We start from the raw sequence: 15,329 nt of genomic DNA on the forward strand, positions 1-15,329 counted from the left end.
CTCTCTCGTTTCTGAGGCCAACGTGCTGGCTGGAGCCTGCAGGGCGTGAGGTCTACGTGGGCCAGATTCACTCCTTCTAGCAGCCAAGTCTTTTTTCCTTTTCATTCAGAGCACCTAAGGGTCTTCCTTGAGTCTGAGGTAATCCCATCGCTGCTGCCAACTGTCATGGATTATTTCGAACCACAACTAATCAGGTAGACCCCAGACTCAGTAAAGACACAAAAGCGCTTCAGAGTAGGAAAGTTGGCTTCTTTCTGTATCTCCCTTCAGTAGCTGGGGGAGACTTATTTTATAAAACAAGAATAGCTTAGAAAAGGAAATTGTGAATTGTGAACGTCTTCAACCATTTTATAAACTAATAACGTACTACTGGAGTTCTGTCTACATCTATGCCTTACTCTTACTGCTCTTCTCTTATTTCAGACTCTGTGCCTTATGCTACTGTATGTTATACCTAGCTGTCTTAATATCCTATTCCGAAATCAATGTTCTTAGTGCCAAAGCTATATTCTGTTATCTATTTTCCGTAGCCTCTATATTCTTTACTTTTAACGTCCTATTTCACTATATCTTCGTATTTCTCTACAGTATTCCATATCTACAATATTTGTCTTTATTTTTCACCTCTGTATTTCTTTGCTACTAACTTCAGTATGTTGCTATTGGTATTCCCTATAGATCTAGACGCCTTCCCTACAGAGTTCAGTCAGTCTTATCTCTGGATTTCTTTTTCTATTTTGGCTCCATCCTAGCCTTTGCTTTTCCTTCAATGGCCAGCAGGTGCAGCTCTTGCCCATTTTCTGCACGTTTGTTTCCTGCTGAGCCTTACTTTCTTCCTCTTCGGAGTGTGTGTTGCAGCCGAGAAGAAAAACGCCCTCGCCCTCTCTCTTCCGGACTAGAAGAGCATTCGCCTCACGCCAAGTCTCACCCCAGTTTCCCCAGCTCTGCCTCTTTTCCCGTTGCCTCTCTTCAGCAGGATTTTGGCTGTTCCTGCTGGGCTTCTGGCTTGTGCTTGCTCATCACGACACCTGTGGCTATAGAGCTCCAAGGCACATATCTTCTCTCTCCCCTCCACACCTCACATGGGAAAATGCTGCTGTTTCGTTGGCAGCTGGGATGTCCTGATATAAGAGTAGGTGGGAATGACCTTGGGAGACAGGAGGAAGAGCCGCAGCCCAGACCACGGTCTGATAAGCAAAGTTTGAGTCCGAAGGAGGAAGGGTAGCAAAAGTGTCTCAGGAGGGACCCTCTCTAGTTTTCGGGAGAGTAAAAGTGAGGGATGGGAGGGGTACTTGCAAGATTCTGTTAATGTAACTTTACAATAAAGATAGAGCTAGTACTCCTGCTCGTGCTTCTTGCCTGGACTACCTCACGAGGCTAACACCTGACTCTGGGGGAGGGCTAAAAAGGGAAGGGGGAGGAGGACAGGTGCCTGCAATCCATCAGGCAGCCCATCCTTCCATGGAGGGATTGCAGTAGTAATAATAATCTGATCAGACTTGTCTAGGTAAAACTGAAGTATTGTCAAAACTCACCCCTGTTTTGCCTGAGCAAGCCCATAATAGCCTTGACCAGGCAAATCAGGGGAAAAGCCTAGAGTGACTCGTGAACAGTGGCTAAACCCATGGATCTAGTATCTGTCAAAATCACCCACCAATTACAGTAGCAGATGTTTTCTGCTAGCTAGTGACTTCAGCACGATGTGTAGTATTACAATCTCCGTATTCTTTCAATCGTCTGCAGAAGGGTACCTATGTTAGTGTAGTTCAGTACTTTTATCCATTATTTTCACATTTCTACCCTTTCAAAATGGAGAAGTTTTGGTTGGAGAAAAGAAAAAAGTTAAAGATGACTTATCTCCTAGTAGCGCTGATAAAAGTAAGGCTGAGCCAAGAAGGAATGACATATCTTTTAGTAAACGCTGTCTTTATTTCTTCCCCAATTCTAATTCCAGTGAAATCTCATGAGTCACTTCATGAATTCATTCATGAAGTTCTTTTACCATTTTAGGCAATACTATAAGGATTGCAAATCTTTGCTTTATTGCAAATCTATACAAGTATACTGAAGTTGCTATGTATTATTGCCTTGCAGTATAGATGCAGATATAGTAGTATAGATACCTGTACAGGTTGTAGCTACGAGTGAGTTAATAAGTTAGCATCTTCTGTAAGTTTTATACATGTCATTTCAATAGAGGACATATGAAGTTAATTGAATACTCAAGCAACATAAGGAAACTTTCCAACTTGTCCTAGAGAAGCCCCATATAAGAACTATTTCATATATTCCAATTTTCCAGTTTGAAGTTTGTCTTCACATAAGCAAAATGTAAGGTATGGATCAACCCAAAGAAAAACAGTGAAGAAAATCCCACCAAGAAACTCAACAGCAGCACTCTTCCATCGTGTGCGATTAAAACAACTCCGCTCCACAACCCCTAGAGCCAGGTTGGCCAAGGACAATTGGTGCTGTAATCCAAGCCCTCGAGAGGGCTATGAAGTGCTACAAAGTGCTCCGGTTCTCTCTAATTCTGCCCCCCCTTTGTGGACTATTTCAGAGGTATTCTGTACAACCTGCCCAGCTCACTGGCTGCACTTCCAAAAAAGCTGCTACTTCTTTTCTTTGGCAAGCAAGCCCTGGGAGGCAGCTCAGCAGGCTTGTGAAGATGAAGGTGCTCACCTGGTTATTGTGAACCATTGGACAGAACAGGTACAGGTTCCTTCTGCTGGGCTTGTCGTCTTTGATCAAGACAAGGGGAGGTATGGGGGAATGTCTCTGGGTTCCTGAAGTTGATGTTTGAGAAATAAAATCTGATAGGTACAGAACTCTGGCTATGGCTGAAAACCTGAACAGAGATGCCCCCTTCCTATTTAAATACTGAAAATTGCTTTCATCTCAGATTCAATTCAGCTTATGTAATACTTTCCAGGATCGCTTGATAAAAGCTCTTTTACGTAGCTTTTCAATTCTCATAAGCAATCCTGTAAAACAGGAGTGAGAAACTTTTATTTTTTGCCTGGGGGATCCACTGTGAATTTCTACCCAGCCTGAGGACCACAGAGGGCATGATTAACGATGTTGTGATATTACCAAAATGGGTGGAGCTGAAATTTTGGGGGTTGTTTTTTTTTTTTTTTTGGTGCTTTAGGGGAGTAGGAAAGAGTTTAATGGGAAAAATACAAAAATAGCCTGGTGGAAGCTTCAGGCAGGGTAGTCAGGGATATTCTGGGGCCATAAGTGGTATGCTGGGGGGATCCTGTGGCCTACAGCCATGAGTTCCCCATCCTGGACCTCAAAGAGCAAAACCAAGTGAAACACTACAAAGTAGCAAAACTAAAGCTAAAACCTTAAGATCCAAAGGAACGGAGTTAAAACCTTGAATTGCATATTTAAAACAATGTGGAACGAACATGCTTTCATTGCCTATCTAAATGGTCTCAGTGACAGGCCAAGGGATAGATAATGGAATTCCTAACTAGGTACTGCTACAGAAAATGTTCTGTGTTACTGTTCTAAATGTAATGACTCGTTCCTCAAGTTTCTCCTCTATAAGCCTTGATTATGTATTCCCTATCATAAATCAAAATTTCTGATGACATGTTCCTATTTTTATGGACAAAGCCTCTTTCCTTTCCTGTAGAACTTTTTGGTAAAACAGATGGTCAGCGAACAGGTATTTTGGATAGGCTTGAGTGATGCTGCCAAGGAAGGCGAGTGGACCTGGGTGGATGGTACACCTTTATCTTTGTCGTAAGTAAATTTTTTATTTATGTATGTATGTATGTATGTATGTATGTATTTATGTATTTATGTGTGTGTGTGTGTGTGTGTGTGTGTGTATATATATATATATATATATATATATATATATATATATATATTTCAAATTTGGACACTGCCCATCTCACGAGGAAGTGACTTTATTTCATAGATTTACTTCTAGTCCATTTCGTGGGAAAGTTAATTAAGAGTTTGCATTGATGATTTGAAGAGAATATCTCTGGGGAATGGAGATTTGTAGTTCCCAGGATAGAAACACCTCCATAATAAGCAGCAGGCTATAAAAGACCATGAAACAAATAGTGCCACTATCCATTTATGCATCCTGCAGCAACAAATGTCATGCTGCTCAGACTTTATACTATCAAGAGTATCAGGACAGAGGGGCCAAGTAAAATGAATGAGAAGAGACCTCTACCCATTACCCATACACGATCCCTGGGGATGATCACTTCCATCTGATTTCTTTCTTATCCCATCAGTTCTACCTCCATTGCATAGTAAAATGATAACAGCAGCTTTGGCAAACTATCTAAAAGCTTTGACACTAACTGAATGGCCAGCAGCTTGCACCCAATCACTTGTTTGAAGAATGAAAGTCTTAAAGAAGAACATTCCTTGCTGAGCTGTGAAGCTCTTGAATGATAGCCATGTTAGAACTGTAAAAGCGGTTTCTTCATCCTCCAATTGGCACTGAAAATATAGAGCATTTCTCCACTAACAATTTATAGCATCAGCCAGCCATCTCCATGATCATACAGAGACTGTTTTCGTTAGTGATATATTGCCGGGTGGTGACTGGGTGAATATATAAATAGATAGGGTGGAAATGCTCATATCTCATGACAGTGATTTTGAACAGGACTGTGTGATTTTGACATCAAAAAAGTAGAACACTTTTTTCTTGCAGGACGTCTTTACAAAAAGGGAAATATCACCTTTAAATGATTACATGTGTAGTAAAATCGTAATATTTCCTTGAATAGTTCATCCTATTTTGAAGGTCTTTTTAAAATTCCACATACATTATACCTGCTTTTTCCTGCCTATTGTGTTCCCAGCATCCAATTCAGTGTAGTGGTTAAACTCACTACGGTGGACTAGAAACTGGGAGACTGTGAGTTGTAGTCCCACCTTAGGCATGAAGCCAGTTGCTTTGGACCAGTCACTCTCTCTCAGCTCCAGCAGGAGGGTAAGGACAAACTATAGTACTTCTGAGAATCTTGCCAAGAAAAGTACATGGACTTGTCCAGGCAGTTGCCAGAAGTCAAGATGGACTTGAAGGCACCAAAAAAATAAATAAATGAATAAATAAAATTATGTACCTATTCCATGATGCTTCCATAAATATTTTAGTATATTGTAGGTTTCTTCTGAGGCTTCTAACCCCTCTGAAGGCTAACTGGAGGGGAGGAAATGGAAAAAGTAGCCATTTTGCCTTCCTCCTGGGCTGGAGAACAGAGGGACTCTGCTAATTCACGGATTCCATTGATAGATGGAGCGGGGTTTGTGGTAGGAGAGGGTGTTTCTCCCCCTCAATTGGGGTTTGTTTTCCTTCCTATGGGTGAGAGTTGGTGGGGGGGACTGATTCACTCTCTGGATTGCTTAGTGCTGGATGTGTGAGCTCCCTGCTAGTCTAGTGAGAGTGGACTGGTGGTGGTGGGGAATGAGCATATAGGGTTGAGTAGGCCCTTATATGCAGTGCTAAGCAGAAGCACCCTGGATTGATGGACCTGGAGAATGTTGTGGCTGGATATGTACATGTACTGGGGGGGGGGGGGCTATGGACTTGGACATGGACCTTTCTGGATGGGGAGGGGGAAAGGCTCTGAAGGGATGGGGGCAGGCTATAATATCCCAGTAGTGATGGGTATTGGGAGATATGATGGGAGATGGGGAGTGGGCCGCTCTTGGGGACAGGTCCACAGATATATTGTTCCTGTGGCATGTTCTAGCCCCTCAAGCTCATTCCCGGGCCCCAGATGGCAGACCTTCAAGGCCCTGGGTTGTTGGCTGCTGCTGCTGACTGCCAGGTCAGTTTGCAGTAAGGCCACTCTCATTCATAACTTATTGTTGATGAGAAGGCTGACCTGGCGTGTATTACCAAGACCTGGCTGGGACAGGAAGGAGGGGTTCCCCTTTCTGAGATGTGCCCAGCCAGGTTCCAGGGTGGCGCTAGCCAAGACCCCAGGGTAGGGGTGGTGGGGTGGTGGTGGTCATTCAAGATATTTGGAAGGCATCCAGGGGCTCTACTGTTCAGATTGCTGAGTGCAAGACCCTATTTAAGTTGGGCTCTAAGAGGGATCAGTTGGGACTGTTGCTATTGTACCAGCCTCCCTGCTGCGCAGCAACCTCCCTGCCTGAACCTCTTGGCTCTTTGGCTGGGTTGGTGGTGGGGTTCCCCAGGCTTGTGGTCTTCGGGGACTTCAACTTGCCTTCCATGGGGGCAGGATCTGAGGTAGCTCGGGAGTTTACGGCCACCACGACAGCCATGAGTCTGTCTGAAATCATCCAGGCCTCAAGGAGCCATTGCTTGATCCAACTAATCTGGACAGTTTTTGTCCAGTCTCCAACCTTCCCTTTTTATGGAAGGTTGTGGAGAAAGTGGTTGCATGGCAGCTTCAAAGGATCCTGGATGAAGCGGACTATCTGACCCCTTTCAGTAAGGATTCAGGCTGGGGTATGGGACTAAGGTGGCATTGATCGTGCTCTTGGATGACCTCTGGGGGAGCGGGATGGGGGTAGTGGATCCATCCTAGCACTTCTTGACCTCTCAGTGGCCTTCGATACCATTGATCATAGTATACTTCTGGACCAGGTTCAAGAGTTGGAAGCGGGCAACACTGTGCTATGCTGGTTTTCCTCCTTCCTCTGGAGTCGGTTCCAGTTGGTGTTGTTGGGGGGAGAGGTCCAGCTTCAGCCCCTACTTTCTGGTATGCCGCAGAGCTAGGTTTCCCCTCTTATTTAACATCGATATGAGGCCGCTTGGTGAGTTGATCCAACAGTTTGGGGTGAGGTATCATCAGTATGCTGATGATACCCAGCTTTATATCTCTACCCTGGGTTGCCTGTGTGATGCCGTGGATGTCCTGTCCCAGTGTCTGGAGGCTGTAGGGGCCTGGATGGAGTGCAATGGGCTTGGTTCAACCCAAGCAAGGCTGAGCAGCTTTGGGTACTTGGGCCTTCCAGTGTCAAGGTTTTTCCACCACTGGTCTTGGAGAGGGTGGCATTGCCCCAGTCAGATCTGGGGCGCAATCTGGGGGTCCTCTTGGACTCACAGGTCCTGCTGGAAGAGCAGGTGGTAGCCATGGCTAAGAGGGCCTTTGCGCACCTTTGGGTTGTGTGCTAGTTGTGTGCCAGGAGGCTCTGTCACTGTCAATCATGCCCTTGTGACCTCCTGTCTAGATTAATGCAACATGCTGACATGCGGCTGTCGTTGAAGAGCATTTGGAAACGGCAACTGTGCAGAATGCGGCTGCATGGGTAGTAAATGGTGTCGGGTACTTGACACATGTAACACCACTGCTTCGTGAGCTGCATTGGTTGCCTGTGTGTTTCCGGGTGCAATTCAAGGTGCTGGTTGTCACCTTTAAAGCCCTTCATGGCTTGGAACCAGGTTACTGAGGGACCATCTCCTCCCAGTTGTTTCTACCTATCCAGTCCAGTCTGGCAGGATGGGCATGCTCCAGGTCCTGTCAGCCAAGGAATGTTGGCTGGCGGGACTAAGAGATGTGCCTTCTGTGTCACAGTGCCTGCCCTCTGGAACATTCTCCCTTCAGAGATTAGGATGGCCCTGGCTCTGTTGGCCTTTCATAAAGCCTTGAAGACCTAGTTATGTGCCAGAGCCTGGAGTCCCAAGTGTTTTAAGGGCCCTGTTTCCTGGTTATGTTAATATCTGTGGATTATAATCTTCTCAGGTACTGTATATATTTAATTTTCTTTTGTACTGTGTTTATAATTTGGTTTTAATTGATTTTATGATTGTTCATTGCCCAGAGTCACTTGTTTTAGATGGGTGGCCATATCAATCAATCAATCAATCAATCAATCAATCAATCAATCAATCAAATAAATAAATAAATAAATAAATAAATAAATGGACTGCCCTACACACTGAGACCAACTGAGCACAAATATTGGTTTTTGAGCTATTCTGTTAAGTGTATCCTACTAAAAAAAAAGCAGATGATTTTTCATTCTAGATTTAGGGATTGTTGTTTACAAAAAGATTTTAAGTATTCCCTGAGGGGTTAACATGAAATTCATTTTATAAGCATATTTTTCACTTTGTGGTGAAAAACTGGCTCAACAATGATAAATTCCTGGGTAAAAAATTGTCCTAATGTCAGCAATCTCTTTCCAACTAATGACGGCAAGGTTTTTTTGTGTTTTTTTTTTTGGTTTTTTTGGTAGAAGGAAGCATCTGTTGTTGTTCATCTTCCGTTCTTATTTTCATTTCCTTCCAAAAGTTCTTGGAACCTAAATTAGATACATTTTACAGATTAGTAAATTAAGTGTGTCTGCATATAAAAGCAGTGCCTCTTTCTTTTTATCTTATTTGCCTTTTTGAGAACTTTAAGTTTGGGATTTGGCCCTTTGTCATGTTAATTTTCAAGAACAGGCAGTGCTTTCAGGGAAACTGAAACTATAGACTGGAAAGTTTGAGAGAACAGTTTCTAGGATTGGGGTTTTGCTGTTTATCAATAATTTGTTTGGTTTTGTTTGCCTGCATTTTGCTGCCCTGGGCAGATTAACATGTATCAGATGCAAAGCAACATCACAACAAAAAAAATACTGTAACATCAGATGGTAGAAAGAGGAGGAGAGAAGCATAATTTGTGTTTCTCCACTGTAGAAAAAGTGGACAAAGGGATATATTTCTCCCTCACTGGTATTGTTAGAAGTTGAATATTCCTAATGAAATTGATGGGCAGGAGATTCATGACAAAGACAAAATATAGGGTTATATTTGCATTCAAATGAATGGATGTAGAAGTCCCTCCCAAGCTTCATTTTTCAATCTGGATAAAATTTCGGTTCTATTAGGAGATGAAGACCCAAGAATTCTGGGTATTGTAGTTGAAGCCCATCTGGAGACCCCCGGGTTTGAGATGGGGCAATCAGCACTGCGCATACAGTTCCAAATGTGGTTTACACAATGACATATGACACTTGCTGATTGGTTTCCTGCTACTGACAATGACCTTTTTGCTGCCGCCATTAGCTTTTGGGGGGACGGTGAGCCCAACAACGCTGGATCGGGCGAGGACTGTGCTACCCTGCGCTTCAGTGGGAAGTGGAATGATGCCACCTGCTCTGGAGACGAATACTGGATCTGTGAAAAGAAATGCTAGTGGTGCTCCTGTCTGCAGCAGCCTTTTCAAGCTTGAGGGAACCACTGCTACTATATTAGCCAGGAGGTCCCCAGAGTCATGTTCATATCACCTTCTTAAAAAAGGCTTAAAGCTGAGGTCCCCTGAGCAGCAAAGGCTCCTCCTCCAACTTTTGTGTGTTCTCCTCTTGAATATTGACTGCATCTTTTGGGTTTCTCTTGGGTGTGAGAATCTGCCAAACTCACATCCCAATAAAAGAAATTTTCAGTTGAACCATGGGCTGGTTTCAAAACAAAAGAATTCTTTATTAGGAACAGTCTACAGTTCTAAGTCATTGCCAAGACTAAAGGCCCATGCGCGCCAACACCCCTTTTCTTTCCCCTTTCTTCTGCCCCCCTTTTCCCCAGTCCATCCCTTTCTTGTTGATGATCTCAGCTCTTCCTGGTTCTCCAGCTGGTATGACCTTGGTTGTCTCTGAGAACCCAATAACAGTCCACCTGCGCTTAATGATCCTTTCCCTCTCCCCCTTTTCCATAATGGCAGAAACAAAGCAAGCAAGCTGATTAACTATTTATTGATTGCGAGGCTTCTGACATGCTGCCCCTCCAGGAAAAATGGATTATGGAGTGAAAGTCACCTAAAAGAAACAGAGAAATCAAATATATATATGTTAAACATTTTATATTGGTTTATCAGGATATTTTTTGTGAACTTTTTCACAAGATGGGGTACTTTGACATTTTTGGTAGCTACCCATTCAACCTGGGATCTAGGGAAATGTTTCCAGTGCACTAAATATTGTAATTCCCCTCTGTGTTTTCTAGAGTCCAAAATCTCTTTTATTTCCAAATGTTGCTCTCCTTCAATCATTATAGGATCAGGAACTGGTTGAGGTTTGTGCCATTTTGTGTATTCTTTGTATTCCTTCAAAAGATTACAGTGGAAAACAGGATGAACTTTTAAAAAGTTTTCAGGTAGTTGTAACCTATAAGATACTGGATTAATCACTTTCTCAATGACATATGCTCCCAGAAACTTTGGTGCTAGTTTTTTCAATGGTTGGGTAGTTTTCAAATGTTTAGTGGAGACGTAGACTTTATCTCCTTCTTTCCAAGGTTCCTCAGGGGATTGTTTGCGGTCAGCATATATTTTGTAATCTTCTTTTGCCTCTTTCAGCGCAATATTAATTAATGGCCAAATTTTTGTCAATTTCTCCATCCAGCCATCTGCCGACTCCACTTTCATGGGTTTTTGAAGTAGTTTGGGGATCAGCACAAAGTCCTGCCCAGTAGCAACTTTAAACGGAGTGACGCCGATGCTCTGATGGACAGAGTTGTTGTACGCTACCTTGGCATATGGCAACAAATCCACCCAATCATCCTGTTGATAGCAAATAAAACATCTCAAATACTGTTCTAGGACTGAGTTCAGACATCCACTCGATCTGTCCGTCTGGGGGTGGTAACTGGAACTCAGAGCCTGGCTTGATCCAATTAACTTGATAAATGCCCGCCAAAACTTAGAAGTAAACTGGACCCCACAGTCCTAGATCACATGTACAGGGATCCCATGTAATCTGTACATGTGTTGAATAAACATCTTCGCAAGCTTGGTCGCTGAAGGCAAAGCAGTACACAGGACAAAATGGGCTTGCTTGGAGAACAGATCCGTGACCACCCAAATCACTGTTTTCTTTTTACTCTCAGGCAGCTCTACAATAAAGTCCATAGCTATTTGCTTCCAGGGTCTTTCCGGCATTGCTACGGTTTGCAACAGCCCCATGGGTTTTCCTCCTTTCCTCTTTGCCATGGCACACATGGAACAGGTGGGCATGTAATCTGCTATATCTTTCCTCATGGTTGGCCACCAAAATTGTTTCCTAATGAGGTGTAAAGTCTTTACGAAGCCAAAATGCCCTGTGGACTTGTCATGGCAATGTTCTAGGATTTTCTTTTTTTTTTTTTAAGAAATTTTTTTATTCTTTACAACAAACACAAAACATACAAACAAACAAAAACATACAAAGGCATAAAAAAAAAATCTTCCATTTTATACCGTGTGTCAACCAGTTACCAACTCGTTGGTGCCCCTTTCATAGTCTTAAATTCTCATATCATCTATTCAAAATATACTTGTATACTTATCAATTATCAATTATTAATCATTCATAGCTAGTCTATAGAATCATTTATTACAAGAAATTTTAGCTTTCAATAGGATTAGTAATACATTTTTATCTATCAATTATATGTGTATATATATAATAATTAATATCAAATTTCTATTATAACATTTCCTAATCCATTACATTACTATATTTTCTCATCCAATCATTAATAAAACAAATCCCGTGTCATATAAAATTGCTTATCTTCTTACTCTAATTTCAAATATCAATTTAACTCATCTCTGCACATTCCATAATTTTCAATAACTTCCTCCTGCATAGGTACTTTTTCATTCTTCCAATTCTTAAAAGTTACAGTTCTAACCACTATCAAAACATACTTAATTCTTCACTACATGTTTCAACAAAAATATCTCTAGTTTAAAATCTATATGTTACTATATCCAACCATGTATGAATTTTAGTCTAATCTCTTAAAACATTTACAATCAAATACAATTCTTTACTATATATCTCAGTTTTATACCTTATTCAAACGCTTGCATAGTTTTAAGTTCACCCTTTTCATTCAATATCCCAATATATCTGGCTGTTTATTCCTTTTTCTATATTATTGGATAAGAGAAAGCAATAATAAATGTCCTTTCAAGCATTCTGCTTTTTGAAGTTTCTGTCAATTCCATCATTGTTGTATTCCCCTCGTTTTTTCTTTAGGCATCTGGAGTAGTTTCTTTCAATATTGTTTTACTTCTTCTTTTTATGCATTCTCTTAGTACGATTTTCCATTATAATCTTGTATAATCTTTTTCTCACCCTCAGTACCAAGAACAAGTCTGTCCCTCTTCATTTATCAGTTGATTAACCCTTTTGATTCTCAGTTTATAAGCCTCAAAATAATTCTGTTTAGTGTTTCTGATTTCTTGTGCTATTTCTTCCTTTTCCATTGATCCCGTATTATGTTTAATTAAGTCCATTTTAGCTTTAATATCTTTTTTTTTTTTTTTGCGGGAATTTCTGCAGCTCTTCTTCCAGTTTTTTATAGTCATCCTCGATAGTTTAAAAATCTTTTTCTGCATTGTGTTTCTCGTATAGTCTATTATCTTGTATAAACCTTCATTAAGTCAAAGGATTCTTTATCTTTGTTCTTGCCAAGAGAAAGAAAAAAAAAAAAGCAAAAGAAAAAAGAAGAAGAGGAGGGGAAAGGCTAGGTCTCTTTAAAAATCCAACTGGGGGGGGAATAGAGAGCAAAGCAGAGCTTCTAGCAGAAAGAAGAGCTACTGCCACTAATCAAGGCTCTTGTGACTAACTCAAACTTTCCATCTTGAATATTTTCAAAGTCGCTTTCAACTCCGCTTTCTTGTTTATAGTTATTCGGATGGCACCTGTATAAACATGCACATCCCACTATCTTTTTAGAAAGCCCAGGGTCCTTGAGCATACGTCACAATGAAAAAAAAGACACTATATCAAGCCTCTAGATGGCAGTGCAACTTTCTTTCATTTACTTTCTCTTAACTCCACTTTCCCCATTTCCAAATCAAAAAATATAAGTTTCTTATAACAATAGAAAAATCTTAATCAAAAAAGAAGCTTGAGATAAAAGATTATTGAGTATTGAAAAGAAAAAGCCAGTCCAGTTAAAAATATATTTTTTTAAAAGAAAAACATCTTGCCAATTCCACTAAAAAGGGAAAGTTAAAAAGAAAAGATTTCCCCCCCTTTTTTTTTTAAGGCTCAATCTCGCCGCTTAATCCACTTTTCTTCACTTTTAAAAATCTCTTTAAGTTACTTAAGGTGTTCTCTAAGAATAGTTGAATAGTAAAGGTCCATCTCACCCGGTTGACACCCCTCTCTTTCTTCTTCCTTTGGAGCTGTCCCGGCTTTCGCAGTCATTAAATGGCTGCCTCTCCTCCGCCGGCTTCAAGAGCTTCTCCTGGGATCAATCTGGGACTTGCGGTGTCCCTGAGATCCACAGGACGCGCCCTTTGCGATCGCCATCTCTACGGGATGGCTTAGGTCCATCGGGACCATCCGGGGAGGGAGATATCGGCTGCGATCCTGGGAGCCCAGGATCGCCCGCCGTATCGCTGCGACGCCAGCTCCGCCCTCCTTGTTCTAGGATTTTCTTGTGGGACCCCTCGGGGACATATTGTCGGTCCCCGAGCCACCACACTCCCTTTTCTTGGGTTAAAGAGTCTTTATGTTCTTGGAACTATTTATTGGTCTCCAAACTTTTCTGCAAGTCTATGAGCAGGTCATTCTCTGGTATCTCTCTGTGCTGTTTGCTCCAAGACCGGGTGATAGCTACCAAAACCTGCTGATCATTTGGGATGATGGCTGCCACTACTTCTTTGCATTGGCTATTATGCTGAGGCAATTTGGACAAGGCATCAGCCAGGAAATTTTCCCCCCCGGTATATACTTCAAAGTGAACCTAAACTGGTTGAAGAACTGAGCCCATCTGACTTGCTTTGGGGACAATTTCTGGGGGGACTTCAAAGCCTCTAAATTTTTATGATCAGTCCAAACCTCAAAAGTGTGAGATGACCCTCCCAGCAAGTGCCTCCATGTCAGGAGCGCCCAGCGAACTACAAAAGCCTCCTTTTCCCAAACCATCCAGCGCCTTTCTGTCTCTGTGAATTTGCGGGAAATATAAGCGCAGGGTCTCAAGTCATCCTGCTCCCCCTTCTGCATTAAGACTGCACCAATAGCTACATCGGAAGTGTCGGCTTGGATCACAAAAGGTTTTTCAGGGTTGGGGTGCTTTAAAACCAGTTCCGCTATAAATAGGGCTTTCAATTGCTTGAATGCCCACTGACATTCTTTAGTCCAAATTAGCGGCGTTCCCGGCTTTTGGGTTTTCACTTTGTCTTTCCCCTTAGTTTTCAACAAGTCAATGAGCGGGAGGGCTACTTGAGCAAAATTAGGTATGAACTGGCGCTAGAAATTGGCAAATCCCCAAAAACTCTGCAGCTGCCGCTGAGTTTTTGGTGCCTCCCATCCCATTACATCTCGAACCTTAGCCGGATCCATTTCAACTCCTCGATTAGAGATATGATACCCCAAATAGTCAATTTGTTCCTTATGAAATTCACACTTAGATAATTTAGCATATAACTATGCCTCTAACAACTTCTTTTACACTTTTCTCACCAATGCCACATGCTGTTCCATGGTTTATGTGTAAATCAATATGTCATCTAAATACACTAGAACACCTCTGTACAAAAACTCATGCAGCACTTCATTTATCAATTGCATAAAGACCCATGGAGCCCCCAAAAGCCCTAACGGTATGACTTTGTACTGGACACTCCGCAGAAGACAGTTAAAAGTTTTCCACTCATCCCGTTCCCGGATCCGCACTCAAAAATAAGCATTCCCCCTAAGTCCAATTTAGTGAAAATCCTTCCTTTCCACAAATGTGCTAGCAAGTCTTTCATCAAAGAAAGAAGGTATTTGTTTTCTTTGCAAATAGCATTCAACCCACAATAATCCATACAGAGTCTTAAAGAGCCATCCTTCTTTTCCCTAAACAAACAGAAGCCCCCAAAGTCGATTTGGCTGGCTGAATAAAACCCCGCTTCAAATTTATGTCCACAAAGTCATGCAAGGCTCCCAATTCTTTAGAGGTCATGGAATAAACTTTAGGCTTAGGGAATTTTGCCCCAGGTTCAATTTCAATGGCATAGTCAGTATCCTGGTGCGGTTGAAGCTGGTCCGACTCCACCTCACTAAAAACCGATTTCAGGTTTCTATATTGCTCCGGGATGGAAGTAAAATCTCCTTCTTCCCTGAGCCGTTCCACACCTGTCGCCACCATCTCAGGCTCCGAAATCTGATCCATAGCTCCCTGCAACTGCTGACTAGCCCCAGTCTTAAATTCCATGGGCCCCAACCTCCATCTTATTTCAGGGTCCTATTGTCTCAGCCATGACAGTCCTAAAATCAATTAATGACCCGCAATGGGAGCCACCAGCCACCTTAGAGTCTCTTTATGAGTCCCAATTCTCATTTCCACTGGGTCAGTGATCAATTTCATAGGGCCCCCTCCCACAGGCGATCCATCCAATTGAGTGAAAACC

At 42.1% G+C, this 15,329-nt stretch overlaps 1 protein-coding gene across 4 annotated transcripts in view; it reads left to right on the top strand.

Annotated features, from left to right (window-relative positions):
* The window catches only part of LOC148216627 (uncharacterized), a 49,049-nt gene that overhangs the window by 15,818 nt on the left and 17,902 nt on the right, over positions 1-15,329 (top strand). For 2 of the 4 annotated variants that reach the window (XM_088133579.1, XM_088133578.1), the window contains exons 7-8: positions 2,561-2,712; positions 3,644-3,753. In XM_088133579.1, coding sequence (XP_087989705.1) covers positions 2,561-2,712; positions 3,644-3,753 — 262 coding nt within the window. The other 2 variants (XM_088133577.1, XM_088133576.1) reach the window with 2 other exon arrangements.

This window comes from Python bivittatus, unplaced genomic scaffold (genome assembly GCF_059951505.1).
Source record: "Python bivittatus isolate LINGU-HERP-01145 unplaced genomic scaffold, Pbiv_v1 ctg000080_np1212, whole genome shotgun sequence".
Lineage (NCBI taxonomy): Eukaryota > Metazoa > Chordata > Lepidosauria > Squamata > Pythonidae > Python > Python bivittatus.